Raw genomic sequence first — 21,818 nt, 5'->3', positions numbered from 1 at the left:
TTATTGGATTTAATTAACAAAGGCAAAACGTGCGCCTTCAGGGAATCCTGATTAACCTCCTACACAGGCCCTGATTCCCCTGGGTCAGGCCACACCATGCCAAATCGTGTGTGTGCCTTACCCGTGCCAATGGGGTGCTGAGGGGCTGGTGTGTGTGTCAGGGGTGGAAGAGACATGCTTTGTGCGAGGCGGTGGGAAAGCCCTGCTGAAGGCCAGGCGGTCTGCAAGGAGAATGACTGGCAGTGGAGTCCAAACCTGGATGCACTGGTTTGGTTTATTTTTGTGGAGAGCCCTTTTGGCAGTGGTCCCTGGGGCGTGTGGGAGAGTTGAGCACTCACTCACATCACACAGCTCTTGTCATTTCATGATGAGGCTTTTGGGTCTGAGCAGAAGGGAACCTTCAGGGCTGGGGAGCTAACTATGCTGATTTTGACAGTTTCTGCCAAGTTTTTCTTCCTTGTTCTCCGTGTTTGCCTCAAACACTCCCTGTGCAGCTTTTCCATCATGAGCCTGCTGTGACTGCTATTAGGGGCGATGTCTTTTTTTCCTAAGCTTTAATGTCCTCCCACACCCTGAGTGCCTTCCTCAGAGAGATTTTCTTGTATTCCAGCTCTGATGGACAGCTCCCTGCCTAGCCATCCAGTCTTAAAATATTTCACATCGCACCTCGTGAAAAGGGATACAGTATATTCTGCCAGACTGCCCACGTGATGCTGATGCTCTCTGTACCTCTCCCTGGATCACTTGCAGTCATTATCATACGTCAGGGACCGTTCACTTTGTCAGATTTGTTGCTGCCCACTCCAGTTTAAAGTGCATTATGGCACTCACCTCTGCAGGCAATATTATATGAATGCAATGCAGGCGGTGACTGAGAGCAAAACTACCACAGAGATGTGAATTTCCATCACATCCCATACATCCCATGAACTGTGTTGCCCACATGGAAGCCAAAGTGTAGAAAATTCATTTGTCTGAGATCTTAGAATGCTTCACTGCTTGAGAAAGGGTTTTCAGGTTGTTTGTTTGTTTGTTTGTTTTTGTTTTCAGCTATTTCAATTGGATGACTAATTTATTTAAAATGAAGTTGCTGAATAAGGGTTCAAACAGCAAAATACCCACATTTTTCTCTCCCAGTCTGTATCAGAAAATGAGATGCCTCTCCTTTTTTAAGGACATGATGGCCATGCTTAGATGTTACTCAGAAAATCACTTTCAGCCCTTCTTTATTTAATGCGTGTTGATTATGAATGCAAAATATGTTTTAATAAAATTTCTACTTCTTTCCTATTCACCTAGCAGATTCGGCTAACGTCATCTCAAAATTCTATTTCTGTCTTTTAATCTCCATCCTTCTGCAGAATAATTAGTTGGATAACAAATATAGCAGGTAATACAATATTTTCCAAGATTAAAAAAAAAAAAAAAAGAATTCATAGTGTAGTTATCTGAATGTTCAGTTATACAACTGACTAAATGGAGGGGAGAAACAGTATGTCCTCAAAGACTGGAAAATAGAGTTACCAAATTGAGAATAACAGTTATGCTTCGTGGCAAGTAAGAGGGCTGTAGTAGTAGCCAAAGTGATTTTTTTTTCTCGTTTGTTTTTCTTTTTATGAGAAGAATGGATTACAGAGAGGAAAAAGATTATTAAAACATGTTGTTTAGATCAGTGCTTCTTCTGATTATTTAAATTATGTTTAAGACTGAGGAAGGAAGCCCCGGAGATTAACACCTGTCAAACCTCTCACAACCATCAAAACAATTCCACCTCATGAGCACTGGGAAATGAAGAAACGAAAAACCTCCCTTTTTCCTTTTCCTCAAAAAGATTGTGATGGAGAGATGGGGGAGACAGCAACAGGAGGTATTTTTCCTTTCTTATTGTGGAAATATGGGCTTCCACAGTTTGATGTTGTGTTTGGTGTGTGCTTAGTGAGACTTGGAAAGGCCTGTGAAGCCTGCAGAAGGAGGTGCCAAGCACTACCAGAGGATATTGCCACTTTTTTGTTTTGCTGGGTTCCACTTCTCCCCTCTGCACGCTTATAACTCATTTCAAAGCTATTCATGAAAATGGCTTTTGGCCCTTTTACACATCCATGGTCACACAGTTTGTGTTCACATCCACTCACTCCATCATGAATGGATTGATTCTTCTGAAGGTTCCAGGAAAAAGAAATAATTTTTTTATGCTGTTTTAACTTAATTCTTGGTGTATGCATTTACTACTGGATGTTCACGAAGCTGGTGAGATGAAATACTTTGCAAAAATATAATACCTGGAAACAATTACTTTCAAAGTCTGTTTTAAATTCTTTCCAGAAGCAATAGAAATGATTAAAAGATAAAAAATACAGTAGACATTCAATGTACCAATACTGGGATTTTTACTATTGTTATTACTTTTTTCATACATGCTAGGTTTTATAACATCTCTTAGTAGAGAGGCAGAGATTCAGAGTCAGATAATACTGTGAAAACACTAGGCGTCTCTTTTACAGAGCCCTTTTCCAGCTTGATTTTTGATGGCTCAGCCATCATGGTGTTCTGCGTGGTTGCTTCCTACTAACGTTCCCTTTGCAGCCAGAAGGGGGACTCAGGATATTAAATTTCCGCGGATGCAGTGGAAACGTATCTCATGTTCTTTCTTATGAACGTCAATTTTTGGTACTATTGTGGCTCTTTCTTGACTTCCTCCATCAATCTTTCATGGCTTTCATTTTCATAGCTTGTATTACTACGTATTTACCAACGTAGGACAGATTCTGAAGAAGGAAGTACTGCAGTGCTAGAACATACGACTGGAACCAGGTTGCAGTCCACCAGGATGAGGCTTAGATGTACCTTTCCTTTGTTTATCAGAGGCCTTTTCTATGCCTGTCATGCCAGGTCCCCCACAGTTTCATCCTGTCCTCAGTGTGAAGGTAGAATCCCAAAGTGCAATTAACAGGGAATATTTTGGTAATTGTGGCACCCTAACATGTGGGAGTGCTGTGAGACCCAAGAGAGTCCTTGGTCTGCTGGATGGACTTTCAGACCATTACACAGCTCATGATGAACAGAATAAATGGGCGTTCCTAAACAGAAATACATTACTCCATGATGCCAGCATTAGTGAAATCAGCTGGATTTTCAGTCTCATGAATAGAGAAAAGACAGTGGTAGAAGAGCCAGATGATTTGCATATATGATTTTACAAGCACAGCGGACTCATCTTTTTGCTCGTCATGCCTGCCACTGCGCTTCTTGTGTGATGGACAAGGCCAGTGCCCATGCCACCCTGCAGAAATGGGCAGTACAGCTAAAGTGGTACACCTGCTAGTTCTGCTGCTGGGACTGTGCACAGCTTCCACTGCAATCTCTGTTTTCTCAGACCCTTTTAGTAGCAAACTTGGATATTTACTTACTTCTTGTAATACGAGTTTTTTTTTCTCATGTCTTCTGGAAAATCTGGACAAAAGGAATGATTGGCAACACCCTGGGGTTCAGCATAGCTGAAGAGAAAGTCATGCATTCTTCCTGTTATGTGCCATTTCCAATGAAAATCAAGAGCTTGACATGACAGCATTTTGGGGGGATAGTGGGGTTTTGTCTGGTTCATGAAAGACATCTTTTTCTTGAAAAGTACTAAAAGGAAGAAAGAAAGCGACAACACATGGGAATTGCTCAAAGCACTATGAGGATGCTCTCTAAAAGGATATTTATTTTAGATTGTTTAGATGTTGTACTAGGGAACATGGTTTGGTGGGGAAATACTGTTGGTAGGTGGAGTGTTCGGGGTCTTTTCCAACCTTGTTGATTTTATGATTCCGTGATCATTTCTTGTTTGATGATCTGATCTGATCTTGGAGAAACAACCATTCTGTGTCAAGCAGCTGCAGCCTCCTCTAACGCATTTTGCAGTTCTCCACTTCAGGTAACTTCAGAGAGGCACATGCATGGGATGAGGACAGAGCATTTGTTTTAGTGCTGGATTTGCAAGAACTAGATCAGCAGTCTGCTGGTGTGCTCCAAGTATGGCAGCCTTCCTTCTATGATGGCTGGGCTAAAGGCTGAAAAAAGCCTGCGTGTTTGTTTGTTGGTTTCTGAGGATTTGTCTCCAGCTTGAGATTTTGATTCTGTTGGTACAGCGAAGAGTGTGTAGATTCAGGCTTTGCAAGTCTGCTATCCAAATCTGAGCTGAACTGCTGTGAGCTCTTGGTGGGACTCCATGGTGGCAATGGCCTCCTGCAGACAGGCTTGCAGTCATGCTACTTGTGCTCTGCAGTAATTTTATGCTGGATACTATGTATATGCAGTGCAGGTGATTCATGATTGAAATCAGTGTCCTGGCTGGGAATTAAAATCAGCGGAAGAATTTCATGTTGAAAAAATAACCACAAAACGAAATTTTAACTAGCAACTTTGTGTAACAGACAGGCCACAGCAGATTATATGTGAAAATATTCATCTCAGGAAGTTGTTGCTCACAAGGGTCACAGAATTGCTTGGGCTGGAAGGCATCTTAAAGATCATCCATTTCCAACTACCCTTTGCTGGGCAGGTTTGCCACCCACCAGCTCAGGCTATTACTATTCTTGAGAAGAAAACAAGGGGTCTAAGGAAGGGATGGGATGTTGGTCTGATTTGTCCTCTTCTGCAGAGGCTTATAATCACATCAGTGTCTTTCTACCCTGGACAATGAATGCATACTTACATGTATGAGTGTTAGCACGTGAAGACACTATCATTGAAGTCAGATTTCTTAAATCAATTCAGTTGAAGGAGAGAGAGCATTGCCTCTAGAAAGACTTGTTATGATTAATTTAATCCTCAAGTTTATTGATTCAACTTGATTTGTCAAGGAATTGATTTTAACATGTGTTTAATCATAAATCAGCTTTAAATCAGTTTAAATGTGTTCACACTGATGCTTTCCAATGGTTTCAATAAAATTTATTTATGCTTTATTTAGAATCCAGCAAATTTGGATGTAGGCAAAGTTTGTGCTTTATTTTTGCCCTCTTATAATGACTGTAACACATTTCCCAGTCTTCTGGGGTGAAAGTCTAGCTGTATCGAATCAATGACAAAGCATTTTATTTTCACAGGGCCTGAATTTTGCCTAATGCTGTGTTGGGCCTTCAGTTGTTATCATATAGCAAATAAAGCCCTGGATACTTGCACACTTGATATAATCAATTTTCAGGCTGTGATTTTATCCAAAACTGTGACACATGAAAACCATTTGTAAGTTTAAAAGAATGGGGGAGGGAAAGCTTGCTTGAGCTTGCTTGATTTCCCATGTCTTTATTCTTTCTTACTGGCAGCCTGTTCAGAATTTATGTGGACTTACTGTCCAACTCTTTTTTTATATGTATCTTCCGATATTGTCTCTATTCTGTTAATGGAGAACTTAGAACAGGGCAAAAGATTTGGTAAATAATGCACATTTCTTACTATGGTTTATATTTTTGAGTGCATTAAGAAAGTCTGCCTGTGGTTGCAACGTAAAGATATCGCTTTCATACAATAAAAGCCACAGTTCCTACCTGACAATATGTACTGGTGGCGTTATTATAGGGGCTGGATACTTAAAGCTGTTAAATAATTGCAAACTGTTTAATGCATAGCTTTTTCTCATAATCATAGCATTTAAGGCCATTGAGGAATTCTGACAAAAGGTTACATAAACACCAGCCAGGATGGGGCTGATAGTTACAGGCTGAGAGCTCCAGGCTGGACTTGATGGCCCCTTTGAGATCTATTTCATGATTTGCTGTGATTGCGTGGTGATCCCTGTCCTGTGTGACCTGCTACTTAGCATTCACACAGGTTCCCTGGTATGCAGTATAACTGCTTTATAGTTGATCTGGAATGTATGTTTTAAAGGCCCTGTAATTTTTCCTACATAATTTCTGAACTTTCGCCTACAGTCCAGAAACCATTCCAGCATGGTATAAAATCTTTCTGCCCCTCCTCCTGTGACGGCTGGACCGTGGCGTGCTTCTGCATGCTTTGCCGATCATGCGGCTATGGATTTTTTGGAGGTTGACCTTTAAAAAGATGTCTAATCTTGTATAATAATTTAACCAAGAGAGATGCTTCTAAGTAGGTCTTTTTAAAATCTGTTTCTGATTCGAGGTGCCCAGCAATATTTATTCTTACAGTTTCATTTTTACTTTTCATTTCTCTGAGGATCACCTACCCATTTTTAAACAGGCATGGTGTAAATGTTTACATTTCACTGTAATTTCCTTCTTTCTTTTGCCGGGGCTATGGAGCAGAACTGTGGGGTTCAGTATCTGTTGGAAATAAATCACATCACAGAGTATACAACGAGCTCTTTGCCTACTGTGTGAGAGCATCCTGCAGAGCTCCACATTCAGATATTTTTTTTTTTTTTTGAGCTGACAATCTATGTAAAATGCTCAAGATTCTCAGTTACTAAAATAACTCAAAGGGCCGGGGGGGGGGGGGGGGGGGGGGGGGGAGCTGTACTTTAGGGCTGTAAACTGTACTTTCTGTTAAAAAATAAAGGTTTTGCTAACAGATGTTCCCAGTAGGTGGCCACCTTAGTGATCTGAAAGGGCCAGGTGAGTTTCTCCTCCATCTAGAATGGTCTGGCACATGCTTTGCTCCATGTGTGAAAAGCACCTGATGAAAACAGCTACTAAAACCTTTACTGAGGCAATTCTGACTAAGTGTGAGTGGAGACAGACAGTGGGCCTCTGTCCTGTCATAGTGCTGTGTTGAACACCCACATAAATCCCACAAATGGATTACTGCTAGGAGACTTGACCACTAAGGATTTCAAGGAGAGGAGGGGAAGCTTGAAAGTGACAAAGATCTTTACACTTTTCCAGTTATTCTTGTTTCCTTCAAATTAATTTCTACTTTTTAGTTTTTATTTTGTTCATGCTAAAGAAGCAATCAGTCAGAAGCTACTTAGGTTTATGAGCACCCAGGTTTGTTGGAACAGTATGTAAGGAAAACAAGGTTGGAGAAATGCTGACGGGATTGGGAGGCAGCCAAGACCAAAGGAGATAAAATCAAGAGCTACTAAACACGAGATAGTGCATAAGATATGAAAAGCTTACAGAATTCAGCACACAAGACTGTGTTTTCATAGAATCACAGAATGGCCTGGGTGGAAAAGGACCACAGTGATCATCTAGTTTCAACCCCCCTGCTATATGCAGGTTCGCCAACCACTAGACCAGGCTGCCCAGAGCCACATCCAGCCTGGCCTTGGATGTCTCCAGGGATGGGGCATCCAGAGCCTCCTTGGGCAACCTGTTCCAGTGAGTCACCACGCTCTGTGTGAAAAACTTCCTCCTAATAGCTAACCTAAATCTCCCGTCTCAGTTTAAAACCATTATCCCATTGTCGTACCACTGTCAACCCATGTACATAGTTGTTACCCTTCCTGGTTATACGCTTCCTTCAAGTACTGGAAGGCCACAATGAGGTTTCCCCGGAGCCTTCTCTTCTCCAAGCTAAACAATCCCAGTTCCCTCAACCCTTCCTCACAGGAGAGGTGCTCCAGCCCTCTGATCATCTTAGTTGCCCTCCTCTGGACCCGTTCCAAGAGCTCTGTGTCTTTCTTGTACCGGGGGCCCCAAGCGTGGATGCAGTACTCCAGATGCGGCCTCACAAGAGCTGAGTAAAGGCGGACAATCACCCCCCTCTCCCTGCTGGCCACCCCTCTTTAATGCAGCCCAGAACACAGTTGGCCTTCTGGGCTGTAAGCGCAAACTGCTGGCTCATCCATCAGGACCCCCAAGTCCTTCTCCACAGGGCTGCTCTCAAGGGGTTCTTCTCCCAGTCTCTATAAATATATGGGATTGCCCCGGCCCAAGTGCAGCACCTTGCACTTGGCCTTGTTGAACCTCATTAGGTTTTCATGGGCCCATGGGGGCCCACATGGGTTTTCTGAGGGTGGCAAGTACAGGAGCGTGCACAGGAGAGCAGGAAATGTCAGAGGGAGAGGAGATGTCTGCAGACTTTGGAGCCCTTGGGATGATGGGCTAAAATTCTAAGAAACTCATCAGAAAAGTATAAGTTCTACCAAAATTAATGAATAAATAAATAAATAAAGGTGTGGGGGGGGAATTACCCAAGAAATAGATTTTCATTAGCAATCTGCTGTTATGGAGAGGAATAAAGTACAAAATGATACCAAAGTGCAATTAACTTGGAATGTTGCTACGCTGCACCTCTTTCCTTCTTGATTGCTTTTCGCTCTTCCTAACATGATATTGAGGCACACTGGGGTGTCGAAACATGTACCACAGTTGAGACCCAAAGTTTAAATTTTGCACTCCCCGCAGCCCATTGATCTGGTAAGCCTTCCAAGTTCGGTTGTGAGCCATAATCTAAGACCCAGTACTATTAACAATGCAGTCACAGCCTTTACTTTCCACTTTACAAGTGGTTGTCTCAGCTGTACTAGTCACTCTTTGGTGACGTATTGAATGTCTTTTTTTGAGCAATGACAGAGATTAGTGATTAAAATACTTACGCTGGAGAACAGAGAAGAGAAAGAGAAATATGTATGATGCAGCAGGCCACCCTTCTTCCCCTCATTGGACTTCAAGGCATGCAGTTTGAGACGGACTTTTGTAAAATGCAGTCCTGAAATTCAGTTCCTAAACCAAAAGCAGCCTCATTTAAAAAATAAAAATAAAAATAAAAAAGCACTTGCAAATCCATTTGAAGTCCATGGAGTTTATGCCTGCATAGCATTTCTGTGCATTGAATTGCTGTCTTTTTAGTGCTCAAATAAAGATTCTGGAGTCTACCTTCATGCACTTAGGTATGTAAAATATGGACCTGAAGATTTTTATATTGACTTTATAAGCAGTTGTCCCTAAATTGCTTATTGGATATCAAATATATTTACTTTACGCTGTCCCCACATTTTCAGTCTGTATGATCAGATTTTTGTATTGACAGTGCTTAACAAGATCATCAAAGTTTATTAGGGATGCAGCCAGTTGGAGTCAGCTGCAGCACTGTGAAGCAGAGGAGTGAGTATTTAATGTAATCAGGCTGTGTGTTCCTGCAGACATGATCATCAGTAAATAAATTAAGCGTTGACTTTTAAATCGTAATCTTCAGGTTAGATGCTTGCTCACACCCAGCTCCTCTTGTGTAACTTATATTTTGCTGTCTTTGAATGCCGTACCCTGTCTCTAAGGAGTTCCAGGCTCAGAAACTGATACCTTGAGTGACTGCATGAGGCTGGATAGCCTGGCATTATCTTGTTACGCTGAATAAATGTACACTCTCAGCCTTTCCCTCAAGGGCATGATCCTTCTCTAGGCATGCCCATTTTTCACTACCATCCTTTTTCTGGCTGCAGTGAACATGCTTTTTACTTGTACAATGGAGGGAAGTAGGGAGACCTTCTCTATTTCCACAGTGCTTTTTCTATATGCCCATTTTGAGTATCCTGTTAAAACTTTACCTTCCCAATGTTATATTATCAGATGGCCATGACTTTCTCCTTGGAATGGTTTACTGGGCTTCTGTCAGGGACAACAACAACAACAACAACAAAGATTAACAAAAGCTAGGAGAATAGTTTCAGTGCTTGGGATAAATACAAATGAATTCTGTTTTGAAATGTACTAGAAAGCGTCTCATCCAGAATAAACCAGTACTCCAGGGGGACAACTTTGAATTTGTTGGACACACCATTCCTTTGAAAGGACAGAATGAGACTTCAGAACTGTCATACTTCAACCTGTCAGGCTCAACAGAGTCACAGAATCACTCAGGTTGAAGACCTCTAGGATCACTGTGTCCAACCCATGACCACCATGCTCACTAACCACATCCCTTAGTGCCACATCCACACAGTTCTTGAACACGTCCATAAACAGTGATTCCACCACCTGCCTGGGGGGCCTGTGCCGCTGCATTACCACTCTTTCTGAGAAGAAATGTTTCCTAAAATCCAACCTGAACCCCATCTGGTACAACATGAGGCCATTCTCTCTCTTCCTATCACTGTTACCTGGGAGAAGATGCTGACTTCCACCTCACTACAACCTGCTTTCAGACAGTTGTAGAGAGCGATAAGGTCTCCCCCGAGCCTCCTCTTCCAATACTTTAGACTCAAATGATCCACAGCTGGAGATGAGCAATTCCCAGTCAGAGTAGTCTGAGTTGTGGTTGGCCTTGTGATTATCTTCTGAGAGTAGTTACTCTGATTTACCATGTCATTTACTGGTTCATTTCCTGGTCTAGTGTTCCAAGAACATATCTGTAGTGCTTTATGCCTATGTTTTGATTTGTTTCTTAGCTTGGTATTAGCCATTCATATGGTGTTCCGCCTTAATAATAGCTAACATTTCTGAAAAAAAAAAAAAAAATCCATTTTAGCATCAGCAAGAATAATGAGTTTCTGTGCATTTATGTATTACATGTAGTGCTCAGGAAAAACGTTAATTTTGCATTTTTCCTTTAACTCTTCTACACAGACATCAGTATTCAAATCACGCCAAGACCCAGAAGCTGAAATGTATCTGGACGTATTTTTGAAATAGAGTTCAGAACTAAAAAAGTTCTGTTTAAGCAGCTAAATGGTTTGTTTGATTTTCCCTTCTCAGCTCATATCCAGTTACTCTAGCAACTGAATAGCCACCCTGGTGGGAGATTATCTATCATTCCCCACAGTGTTTTATCGTACATATAATCTGCACAGAGACTCAGTATGCTGGAATGAAATAGCCAGATTTTGAAAAGTGTTCAGAATCCAAATGTTGCCTGAAAGAACAATAGGGAGATTAAAAACAAAAGGAAACAACAAAACATTTTGTTTTCTTTTACTTGTCCAAGCAGGAGCAGTATACATTTTAAAGTGTAGCTTACATGGTTTTTACTAGAGGCTTTAGAAAATCTGGCCTGCTTATGATAAGCCTGAGCTTGATTACAATCTCATATGCAAGGAGAGAAGGCTTTTTGGAAATAATATAATTTGTCTTGCATTACTGACCTGCCGTGAGCATTGTGCTAGAAAAAAAGCAAATCTGAGGCCAAGGGAATGGGTGTTATTCTTGTGGCTTCTATTACCACTCACCAAACTGTTGGTCACAATTTTGCATGGCAAATTGTGCACATATGCATACTGGCAAGCATGCCTAATACATTCTGGTCTTCAGACTCTTGAAAGGCTTTGTGCCTTCCGAAGAGAAAAAAATAAAATAAAATAAAAGTACCTCATGGAATTTCAGCTGAAAGCATGTAGTTGTGTGATAATATTTTGCAGGTTTCCTGTTTAATTTGTTCAGTGTGTTGAGCTTCCACGCAGATTAACTACACAATCAAACACTGAGGGTGAGGAGATTGTTGTGCTTTGCCAAACTCACCGAAGTCCGGAGAGAGGAAGTTATCTCTAGCCAGTGTGTCTTTTGCAGGGTGAATATGGAAATGTGTGTTCCTTATCTGCAGTGATATAATGCAGGCCAGTAGACCTACATTTCTGAGTAGAAGTAAAGCTATAAAAAGCTAAAAATGACAGGCATTCAAGCCATCAAAACAAGCAGACATCTAGAGCTGGCATGCTTTAGCCTGTTATGCCCCCTCAAGAGCACTGGACCTTGCCAATGGGAGTGCCAGTTTGGTAGGGCTTGTCACAGTGAGAACCCCTCTCTGGCTGCTACCGCCCCCATGCTTTCGTAGAAATCCTATCCAATCCGGGAGGTGCACGGGGAGTTGCAGCGTGTGTGAAAAGCGTGGGGTTGTGCGTGGGAGCCTTTCTGTATATCTGATTTACTCGTAGACATGAGATCCTTCCTGGGTTCCAGCACATTTCCAGCACAAGAAGTAGATAGATACAGTTGATCCCGCCACACCTTTCATTCCAGCAGTGCCAGTTTTGGGGTGTTAGCTTCCAGTGTCTCTCTTCAGGATCTGTTTCTTTTCTTTACTCTCTGGCCCTTGTGATTTCATGACGGCACATGGGTGAGCTCTGCAGCCACAGTACTGCACTGACTTTCAATGGCACTGTCCAAAACTCGTTCTGCAGTAAATGCTACAAGTCTCTTTTTGATATGGAGAATGCATTTCGACCAAGCCACCCTGTCCCAGATGGTGTCTTATCTTCCATGCATGTGCAGGAGACTCAGAAGGCACTTTCCTTGTCCCTTCTGCCTGTCTCCTCCCAGCCTCACCCAGAGTACAAGGCCTTGTGGTGGATGGAGCCGTGCTCCATGACAGGTAGCGGGATGGGGTGGAGAGTAGCCCAACTGGCAGGAGACAGGCTCAGGGACAGAGGGGGAAGGGATAGGGAGATGAGGGATGGAGCTGCCTGTTGAGGAGCAGTGTCTGGTTGTCACAAAAAATATTCTTGCCTCCATTGCAGTCGTTTTTGTCCCTCAGACGAAGCCCTGTCTTACCAGATCCAGAGAAGCTGGCATAGGCTGTGACAAAAATCAACTACCTCTTGCAACAGTGTGAACAGTGGCTGATCTCAATCCAAACACACAATGCTGTAGTTTTATCAGCACGAGCTGTCTTGTATGCCTGTCAGGTCTGATTAGCTTTTGTAAAACTGCAGCTGAAAGGAAACAAACATAGTGTAAGTGAAAAGAAGGGGTGGGGGGGGGGGAGAAACACCAGACTTTTCTGTCATGTCTGTGAACAGCTTTTTCTGCTTTCCCTGGAGAGCCTGCATGCTTGGACAGCGAGTTACTGTGAATTAGTGAGGGTCACTGCCATTGATTAAATCCTCCTTTATGTTTCCTGGTAACTCCTGAATTATGGCAAGAGTTGAGCATATTAATTTAACACTTTTTTTTTTCATTGACGGTTCTTAAGGAGGAAAAAAAAATCTGCAAGTCATTTTGTACAGATAATACTGAATTAAAATAAAAATCAGGAACAAAATGGCATCTCTCTTTTATTCCCAGTTTTACCTTGCTAGGTTAACAGGAAAATCAGTAACCAGCCAAAGCCTTTAGCACAAAAAATTTTGAGCCTTGCAATTGTGGTTATTTTCTTTATTTGTATAAGATATGTAATAGAGGTATAACGAGTGAAATATATTCAGATAAGGAGTATTACCCTTTATTTCATACCTTGTTTTCTCCTGTAGCGACAAAGGACTATAACCTTAACTGTTAAGTGAATGAAGCTATCAGTGCAAACCTCAGTTGTAAAGGTGTTAATTAATGCTGGTTATTTTTGTTGGAAAATTTGAAAATAGATATTTTTTTAAAATTCTTCCTCTCTTTTGGGTAAATATCTGAGTATTTACACATGTGCATGTGTAAATGTTTGTGGATGAACATATACATACACAGGTATGCTCACTCACAGAAGTATACATATTTAAGCATACTGCTATCCAAATGGCATGTGGGCATTGTTTCTTCAGGAAGCAAAAAAAAATTGCTTAGGTAGAATTTTGGGAACGTTTTGTAATTCCCAAACTTGTCCAAAAAATGAGGGAGTGGAAATTAACGTACAAGATCCATCACTCACTTGGCCTGTTGCAGTGCCTGAGATGCTCTGTCACTGCACTGGGCCATGTGCCTGCCCCTTGCATCTTCTCTTCTGGTGGCTTGACTGCTGCACCTCAGTGGCCCTGTTGCTGTAGGCCCCATTTCCCCAGCCGCTGCTCTTTCGGCCGCTCTGCTCTGGGCGCAGTGTCCAAGTGAATCAGACTTTCCCTGGCTTCCCTGGCTGTCCTGTGCTGAGATCAGAGAGTTTGCCTCACATGCAGGACAGGCAACACTGCTGCAGTGAGCGCACAACAAACGCACAGTGAGTGTGTGCGCTGCATCATTTCATACGCATCTCTCAGAATTCAGGCTGTGATGGTGCTGCTTGATTTTTGACTAATTGGAATAATAATTAAGGGCAATTGACGTCAGCAAGTCTCCATGATTACACAGAACCATAAACATCAAAACATAATCAGGCATGTTCCTGGGTATTAATCACTTTCTTATACAGGACCATACAGGAGACCTGTTGGCATCACACTGAGAGCTCCTTATCTGCATGTTGTGGCCACAGTGGCCATTCATTTTCTCAGGCAATATTGCAGCTGTTTAAAAAACAAAGAACAGTATGCTTTGATAGAGGTGCTGTATTGTAATACCAGCTCCCTGAAGGTGCAGGTTAACAACTGCACACAGCTGAGCTGAAATAGACTTACATGCTATCACCCATTAGCTGACCAGCTGTAGCTTCCTGTAAGAGTCCTCTCTAAATGCATGGTAAAGGTGTTGTCCTGAGCCTCAGGGGAAATAAGTGGTTTACTTTGCTACAGAAGCTTGGTGAAGGCTGTTTTGCAGCTAACGTGTGAGGCCAAATGAAGAGTAGTGATTCCCAGAGGCACTACATCTTCACGTGAGGCTTGTGCTCAAAGACCAGTACTGGTTGCAGAGTATTTGACGACTCTAATTTAAAAAGTCCTAAATGGTTTGAGATGTACCTACATGAGAAACACTACTGCAACAACGTAGTTTAGAACTGAGATGCATCAGCTGGAGCCCATCAGCGTTTGGGAGCTGTTGGCTGAGCATTTTCAATGCAGTGTCCCCTTCTGGGTCCAAAATATCCTTAATTGATATTGATCCTCTTGATGGGCTTCCAAGCCCATCGACTCTTGCCTCAGGGAAAGGATATAGCCAAGCTGAGGTTTGAGCTAGGTGTATAATGTGGGTTATAATGTTTGGCTGGAGCAGGAGCTTTTCCCTCTTAGGGAAGCTGTTGAGCTTCTATTTATGCTTTTAGCTCTCTGTCACTTAAGTTGCACCTGGAGCCTTTGGATAGCCACTGACTCATAGCAGTCAGAATTAATAACACATCAAGAGGCCCTCCCTCTGTGTTACCTACCAAGTCTGCATGGCACAGTGTGCTGTCTTGTGTCTGTGTAGGTGCACACAATCAATTAAGTGTTGTTAGTGCTTCGTACCATATGCAGAAGCAACACTTTAGCTGTCTGTCAGAATACACATGGCCTGCAGGATTGTCATGTAGGACTCATGTAAGAAGACTAAACTAGAGTGTCATTAAATGCATCCTTCTCCTTTAACTTCTGTGTATATAATGCACAAATTACCTTTATTTATCATATTTTGGTGCAGAAGCATTCCTTATCCGGTGGGGGTTTTTCTGTCTGTGGCTTGCCTATATCTACTGTGGTTAACTTAACACTGTTTTCCCTTTTGAGGACAGCCTAATCACCATCTCATTTTTTTTTTTATTTCTTTAGCAGTGCCTCCCAAATTGAAGGAAATGAAAAACCAAGAGGTTGCTGTGGGTCAGAAGCTAGTGCTAAGGTGTGAAACCACTTCAGAGTACCCTGCGCTCAGATTCAAATGGTTAAAGAACGGGAAGGAAATAACGAAAAAAAACAGACCCGAAAATGTCAAGATCCCCAAAAAGCAAAAGTAAGTACAGAGACATATCTCCCAGTTGGGGCTGGGAGGGATGGGGAAAAGGCTGTTCAAAAGAAAGCAAGCACTGAAAGCATTAACTGCAGTATCACAGAGGTGAAGTCTATGAGTTACAGAAGGAACTTTAAGGAAGCAGACGCTGACATCATGTTTTTTTGAATGTATGGATAAAGTGGTAGTATGGTATAAATATTTCATAAATACTTTTCCCTTTCCAGTGCATGTTTCTGTTCTGATAGCCAACGGCTATCTTCTTAACCAGCAAGCCTTGGAGACAGGCCATTTTTAAACTACCGATGAGAACAGAGGTACCTTATGTTTGTTGTCCGAAGTCCAAGAACATTTAAAGTCATCAAAGCAACGTAGATTTGAAAATATTTTTGAGATTTGGTTTGCAAGCAATATAGTTCTAAAGAAGAGCTGAATAGTTTCTGCAGTGGCACCAAGTGTGATATGCAAGCATGCAGCAGTTCTTTATTAGAGGCATTCTAGCAATATGCACAAAAGGCACGGGTCTAGCAGATGCCATGTGAGTAACACAGCTTGTTAATCTCGTCTTCTTGCCTGGTGGACAGTGTACCCAGTACATAACTGTTGACCAGTGCCAAAGGATTGACTGGTGCCTTTTCTCTGCAGGGATGGCAGGAGAAGCTACACAATGCATTTTTCTGCATTGATGGACAAAAAGACTTTCTCTGTGTGGTCACTACTTTGTTTAGAAGTTTTGACTGTGGCTGCTCCTTCATCAAAAGGAGTCATGAAAATCTGTCTGAATCCAGCCCACCAACTCTCACTTCTGCTCTCAGTATACAAGAGTGCAGTTTGCTGGAGTGGGCTTTGCCTTTTCTTCATATAATGAGGATTTGGAGTAGGCTCTACAATAGATCTTTTCCTCCTGGATGTTAAGTGCCCCCATACTTCACCAAATCTCATCTTGCTAGGGAAAACAGCAGCCAAAATCAAAGAGGCACTGATGTTCCAGACTTGTTCAGGTTGAAAGCCAGGTGCCCTGACTTCCCCTGTGGTTTCTTGTGCCCCAGCCAAGGGCTGATGAAATATGGAGGGGCCCAGAGCAGCGTCACTGCAGCCCATGTGCTATGGTAGTGCAGACAGCAAGAAGGAACTGGTAATGTCTCTTTCCAGCATTTGTCAAATGGAGCTGTTCCAGGTGGCAGGTAGCCTGGCAAACTGTCTGAACCCATTTGCAGGGCCATATGTCTCTGTCAGAGTTGTGTTGCCATTCCAGTCTGTACAGAAAATGTTCAGGTCAGAGCCTGGTCCTCAGGAGAGTGCTGTCTGTGAGGGGCAAAGTGTTTTTCCTTCTGTTACATTTTGGCTGATGTTTATCCACGAAACTCACTGTATCTGGGATTTCACCTTCTGGGGCTTTGTCAGTTGGGTAGGCACCATTGGATCAGTAACTATCTTGGCTAATGCCAGGTACTGTGAGATGGTGGAGACAGCATGAAGTAGTTTTTAAAACTCAGAAGTCTTCTAGAATGATCCAAGTATCTCGCAAGGCTTTAGGGAAAAGAGAGAAAGAGGAAGGGAGGGGGAGAGAAAGAAGCTGGCAGAAGGGACACTAGCTAACAGCCACCTACTAGAGCATGCATGTGGAACACTGAAGACTATTTTTCAGGTTTATTAGTGAAAACACATTTAAAATTCCCAAAAAGATACACAGCACACAGAAAAAAAGCATAAAGATGTTGCCTCCTTCTGGAAAGTGGAGATCTGATTTCCTCGTCCTTCATTGAAAGTGGGCAGAGTGTGGACTTGGCTTTCACACATGTGCTACCCCAGCCAAGGATATCACTCATTCTTAGAATTTCTGTCTCCATTTTGTGTTTTAAAACAGAAATTTCAGCGTGGAATACAGAAGCCTTTCTGCTCACAGATGTGAAAATCACTAGATGTAGAATAGGGAAAAGGGAGAAGACATGGGTTGCCTTTGCAAATTTTGGTTTTGCTGGTATTTGAAGGATTTTCCTTGTATTTCTGCTTTTAGATTTTAGCTTGGGAGCTATCAGTACTTTGCCCTTTTTTTTTTTCTTTTGCTGTTTGTGTGTGCTTCCAGCATAGAGTAGGTGTGAACAGCTTTAGAGGAGATAGATCTTTAGACAAGAAGTGGGACAGGTACATGCTCTAAATTTAGAGGAAAAGGGAAGAAGAGGCAGTAAAAAATGAATGTATAAGAGGATGCACGTATTACAGTAAACAAATACACACTGAAAAAAAAAAAAATCTGTTCCAAATGAAAGGAAGGATCAAGGTGGAGTTTTTTCCATTTTTTCTATATTTTTCTTGACAACACATTGATAAACTTCTGTCACGTACCTGTGCTGTACAACTATGCACGCACCACACTGTTACTATAGGTATTTTAATGTGAACTCTTTACTACTGTGAAGTGTGGGAAAACCACCTATTTCCTATATATTTATGAAAACTTCACTGATTTTTAAGTAGCGTCTGAGAGACAGAAGTTATTTTTTATATTTTCATGGTTTACAAAAAATCAGCTTTGTGCCATCATTGTGGGATGTTACGACAAAACTTGTTCATTGTGGGTAGAAAATAAATGTGCTTGAGCACTATATATATAAATGTGTTTGAGCACTGGATATTTAGCCTGAGATTTTTTTAACAAACTGTAAAAATTTCTAGCAGAATTATGAAGTTTCTAGCTTAGAAACAGAAAATGGAGATCTCAGCTTCACGCCTGGAACAGGCATGGAAAATATGGTACTGCAGCTTGGTATTTTTGGGTACATTTGCCCAGGGTGAGTGCTGCTGCTTCACAAGATCTGCAGAAGTGGAGCAGATGCTGACTGTGTTTTTCTACCTTTCCACAGAGTTTAGAAGACTCTGTGACACTGCAGGTTTCCTCAAGGCTTATCTTTCTGAAGACTAGTCCTTCACATAAAATGAGCTCCAGGGGTCACTCCTCTGAGTTCCTCAGGGTGATTCTAGGGTGGTTGATTCAGAAGATGCAGGATAAAACATACGATGACATTACATTGTAGCAGGTGAATCACTCTAAATGTGTGTGCCCCTTCTCATCCCACTGGAAAGTCAAGACAAACTAAGAATTTAAAATTTGGTGAAAGGTATTTAAATATGCACTTTTCACCCTAATTTTGTCATGGAGTAACAGCGTACAGTCAGCGAGTTTTAGCTGCTCTTAGGATTGTTCATGATTCATTATGCCATGTTCTACTGATGGATCTGTACAAGCTTAAGCTATTTCTGTATGTCAGTGCAGACACGGTGAAAACTAAGCACCAGGCAAGGCCTTTTCACTTGCTGTTTAAGCATTCCTGCTCGTCTGCTTATACTAGTAATGTTTCATTTTCTTTCTCAAACCCACATGAAGGCCTCACATTTTTGTGTTGGGTAGTATCATGTACAGAGTCAGGGTCTCTTCATTACATGAATTACAGGATTTTTGGGTAGGAGCTGATGGCTTTGGATAGACCAGTGCGTGAGAAAACTTTGTGTACAAGTGCCCTGTATCTTGGGCTTCATCCAAGCTTAGCCTGGATATTTGTTCGCAGACAGGCAATTCTGGATGACAGATGGAGCCTGGAAGCAAAATGAATTCAAGCAGTCAGATAAGGTGGGCTGAGACTGTATTCTGCAGTGCATTTTTTCTCTTTCATATATGAATATAAGATCAGCAGTGCCGTAGTATTGATGGAATAAAGATGTAGCAGAGCAAACTGTAGAGGGAGAGGCATTTTTTGGTGTAGCAGGGTATAGAACAAGCACTTAGGTATAAAATCCCTTATCAATGACTTTAAGCGAGTATTGCTGGAGCACCATATTGCTATAAAGGGCTGTTTCATTTGCAGCTATTCATGAGTCATTTTCTACTCTGACTGTTTTGAATTCTGTCATATGTCTTGATAATATCCTCAAAGCTATAAATATTCGTTTGGTTTCTCATTCTTGAAGAATTTTTCTATGAACAAGACAAAATTTGGATTGTTAAAAGTAGATTTGTAAGCCATATGGTTGTTTTACCTATTTTAATATCATCCTAAAATTATAAAAGGAAGTCTCACTTCCTTAACTTTCTCCGTAGGTGTCATGTAAAATGAAGAGAATCAAAAAAAAAAAGTGTAGGATAAACAGAGTTACTGCTTCTAAAAGCCAAGAGAGCCATGAAGGATGTTTGCATCAATATTACTTAATGTCATAGAGAGGAAAAGAGACTGCAGCAGGCACGCAATGAGTGCCCAAATAAAAGTGATATTGCTGCAGCTGTGCTTGCTTATCAAAGTGAGCTCCCAAAAGAGTGGAGTCTGCTTATGTTTTCTTTTGAAATACCCTGAAGCTATAGCCTGCTCTCCTTATAGAAATGTCTGCAAGAGTAGCTGAAAGATAACCTGTGGGATATAGGAAATATCTCGTGTCCAGGCAAGCTGTTATATGCTATAGACTACTTCCAGGATAGGTCTTCAACAGACTGTTGCAAGGGGAGGCGTGTGAATAGGTGGCAGGAAGTTAAATAGCAGGCTGTTTTTACTGTGGTGCTAAGTGTAGCTGTTAGATGCAAAATTCCATCCAAAGAGACAGTAGCTTCTGTCAGTGTCTTTTCCACTTGTACTCACTTACTCCTCCTTGCCACCAGCTGGAGACTTCTCTTACAGGCTATCTGAAATGCAGTGATGTATACAGCCCAGTAAATTAATTCAATATTGGGAACCTGAGAGATTGTCAAATCCAAATTGTCAACTATTCAGTTGTCAACCTTTAAAGCAAACCTTAGAAAACTGATAATCCTAGGTTGGCTGCTGCTTATTCTTGGAAGGCCAGTAGCCTCAGGAAAGCAGCCTTTTTTCCAGAGCACGGCAGGAAATGCTTGTGATGTAGGTTTCAAGTAGAGTTGGGGATTCCTGCTGGCACAGTGCTCACATCCCATGAGGGCCACAGTGCTTACTCGTCAGTGTTAGGACACTTGCATAGAGGCAGGAAAGGCTGAGCTGCCTATGAGCTGCGAATGGGATGGCTGGCTGTAATGAAAGGAGAGATGACTTACAAGGGCACGTTGAAAGCAGCACGGAGTATTTTGGTTGCTCCAGAGGCACTGCTGCTACAAAGACTAATCTTTGGTGTGAACACAGCCCTGCTCAGTGGTTCCCCAAAGGGTTAGCCAGTTGTATAGTCTGAATGAAGAGTCAGAAAATGTGGCTGTGCTGAAGCAAAGCAGCTCCTGAGACACTGCTTAGCTCAGCACCCCTTGGTGTGACTAAAAGATTTTAGACTGAGGAACCTCTGCCTCCTGGGGGTAGTCCTTAGTGTTTAGGATAGGCTAACATAGGTAAGCCTGTGTTCATGCACTCTGCTAAGCAGCTATTGTGTGGATAAATGAAGGGGCTTTACTGCAGGCAAAAACTTCCACAAAGCACTTATTTTAAACAGAAACTAGGAACAGCGGTAATTTGTATATTTTCCCCAAGCTAGTCATTCTCTGCAGTCTAGGTAATGGGATTATTGACATCACATGAGTTGGGGACCCCTTGAATGACACCAGAACATGTTCTTACCAAATTAATGAGCAGGCAGGAGTTCTGCATTTTGAAATCTAATCTCAAAACCTTGGAGACTGATTAAATTACATCTCTGAGCCAGGAACAAAATGTAGCTTCATGCAAATTGTGCTCCTGCCCATAATTTTTTGTTAGTGCTGGAGAGTGATTTACTATTGGGGTTTCAGAGGTTGTTGAAGAGAGTGGTGTGTCCTAATCTCATGATTATGTAGTCAAATGTTGGAAGCTATGGTACTTACCCAGAACTCTGCTACTAGCAATGCGAACCTGTAGAAAAGGGTAATCTATTTTAAAATTACACCCATCTCCATGGCACCAGAATAGCCAACAATTTAGTTGAGGAAGGAAGGCTATTTTACAGAGATTTCCTTTAAGAACAAAGCCTCCTCTCAAGCAGAAAAGCATAAATAAGCATCTTTAATCAAGTTCAGTAATACGCCTGTTTTCCAGCATCTTCTAGGAAAGGGATTTTTTTTTTTACCATTCTCCCTTCTTTCAAACCTGGTTAGCGTTAATCTGACAGAGTATAAGAACGGAAAACAAGAATCCATTGAGGGTGAAAGTGCATTAGTTGATGCAGTGACTGTTACTCCAGTAGAGGACACTTACATGCCTTTTGTCGTTTCACAGGAAATACTCTGAGCTTCATATTTATAGAGCCACGTTGGCTGACGCTGGGGAATACGCATGCAGAGTGAGCAGCAAACTAGGGAACGACAGTACTAAAGCAAGTGTTATCATCACAGACACCAATGGTAAGGCTTGGCTCTTTATTTTACTATTGTATTCGGAAAGACCTGACTTTTCTGTTACTAGGGCAGAAGAGTTCGAAGGAGGAGAAAGATGTGTAAGTGAAATGGAAGCA

The 21,818-nt window shown here is 41.9% G+C and overlaps 1 protein-coding gene across 13 annotated transcripts in view; it reads left to right on the top strand.

Moving 5' to 3' along the window:
* NRG1 (neuregulin 1) overlaps positions 1–21,818 on the top strand; it is a 467,599-nt gene that overhangs the window by 306,202 nt on the left and 139,579 nt on the right. For 12 of the 13 annotated variants that reach the window (XM_040655319.2, XM_025144625.3, XM_015280406.4 and 9 more), the window contains 2 exons: positions 15,215–15,392; positions 21,584–21,708. In XM_040655319.2, the coding sequence (XP_040511253.2) occupies positions 15,215–15,392; positions 21,584–21,708 (303 nt within the window). Of the gene's footprint in view, positions 1–15,214; positions 15,393–21,583; positions 21,709–21,818 lie in introns of those variants that run through there. The other variant, XM_040655320.2, reaches the window with a different exon arrangement.

The sequence above is a fragment of the Gallus gallus genome, chromosome Z (assembly GCF_016699485.2).
Source record: "Gallus gallus isolate bGalGal1 chromosome Z, bGalGal1.mat.broiler.GRCg7b, whole genome shotgun sequence".
In the NCBI taxonomy this organism is placed as follows: Eukaryota; Metazoa; Chordata; class Aves; order Galliformes; family Phasianidae; genus Gallus; species Gallus gallus.
This window is presented reverse-complemented; position numbering and strand designations above follow the sequence as displayed.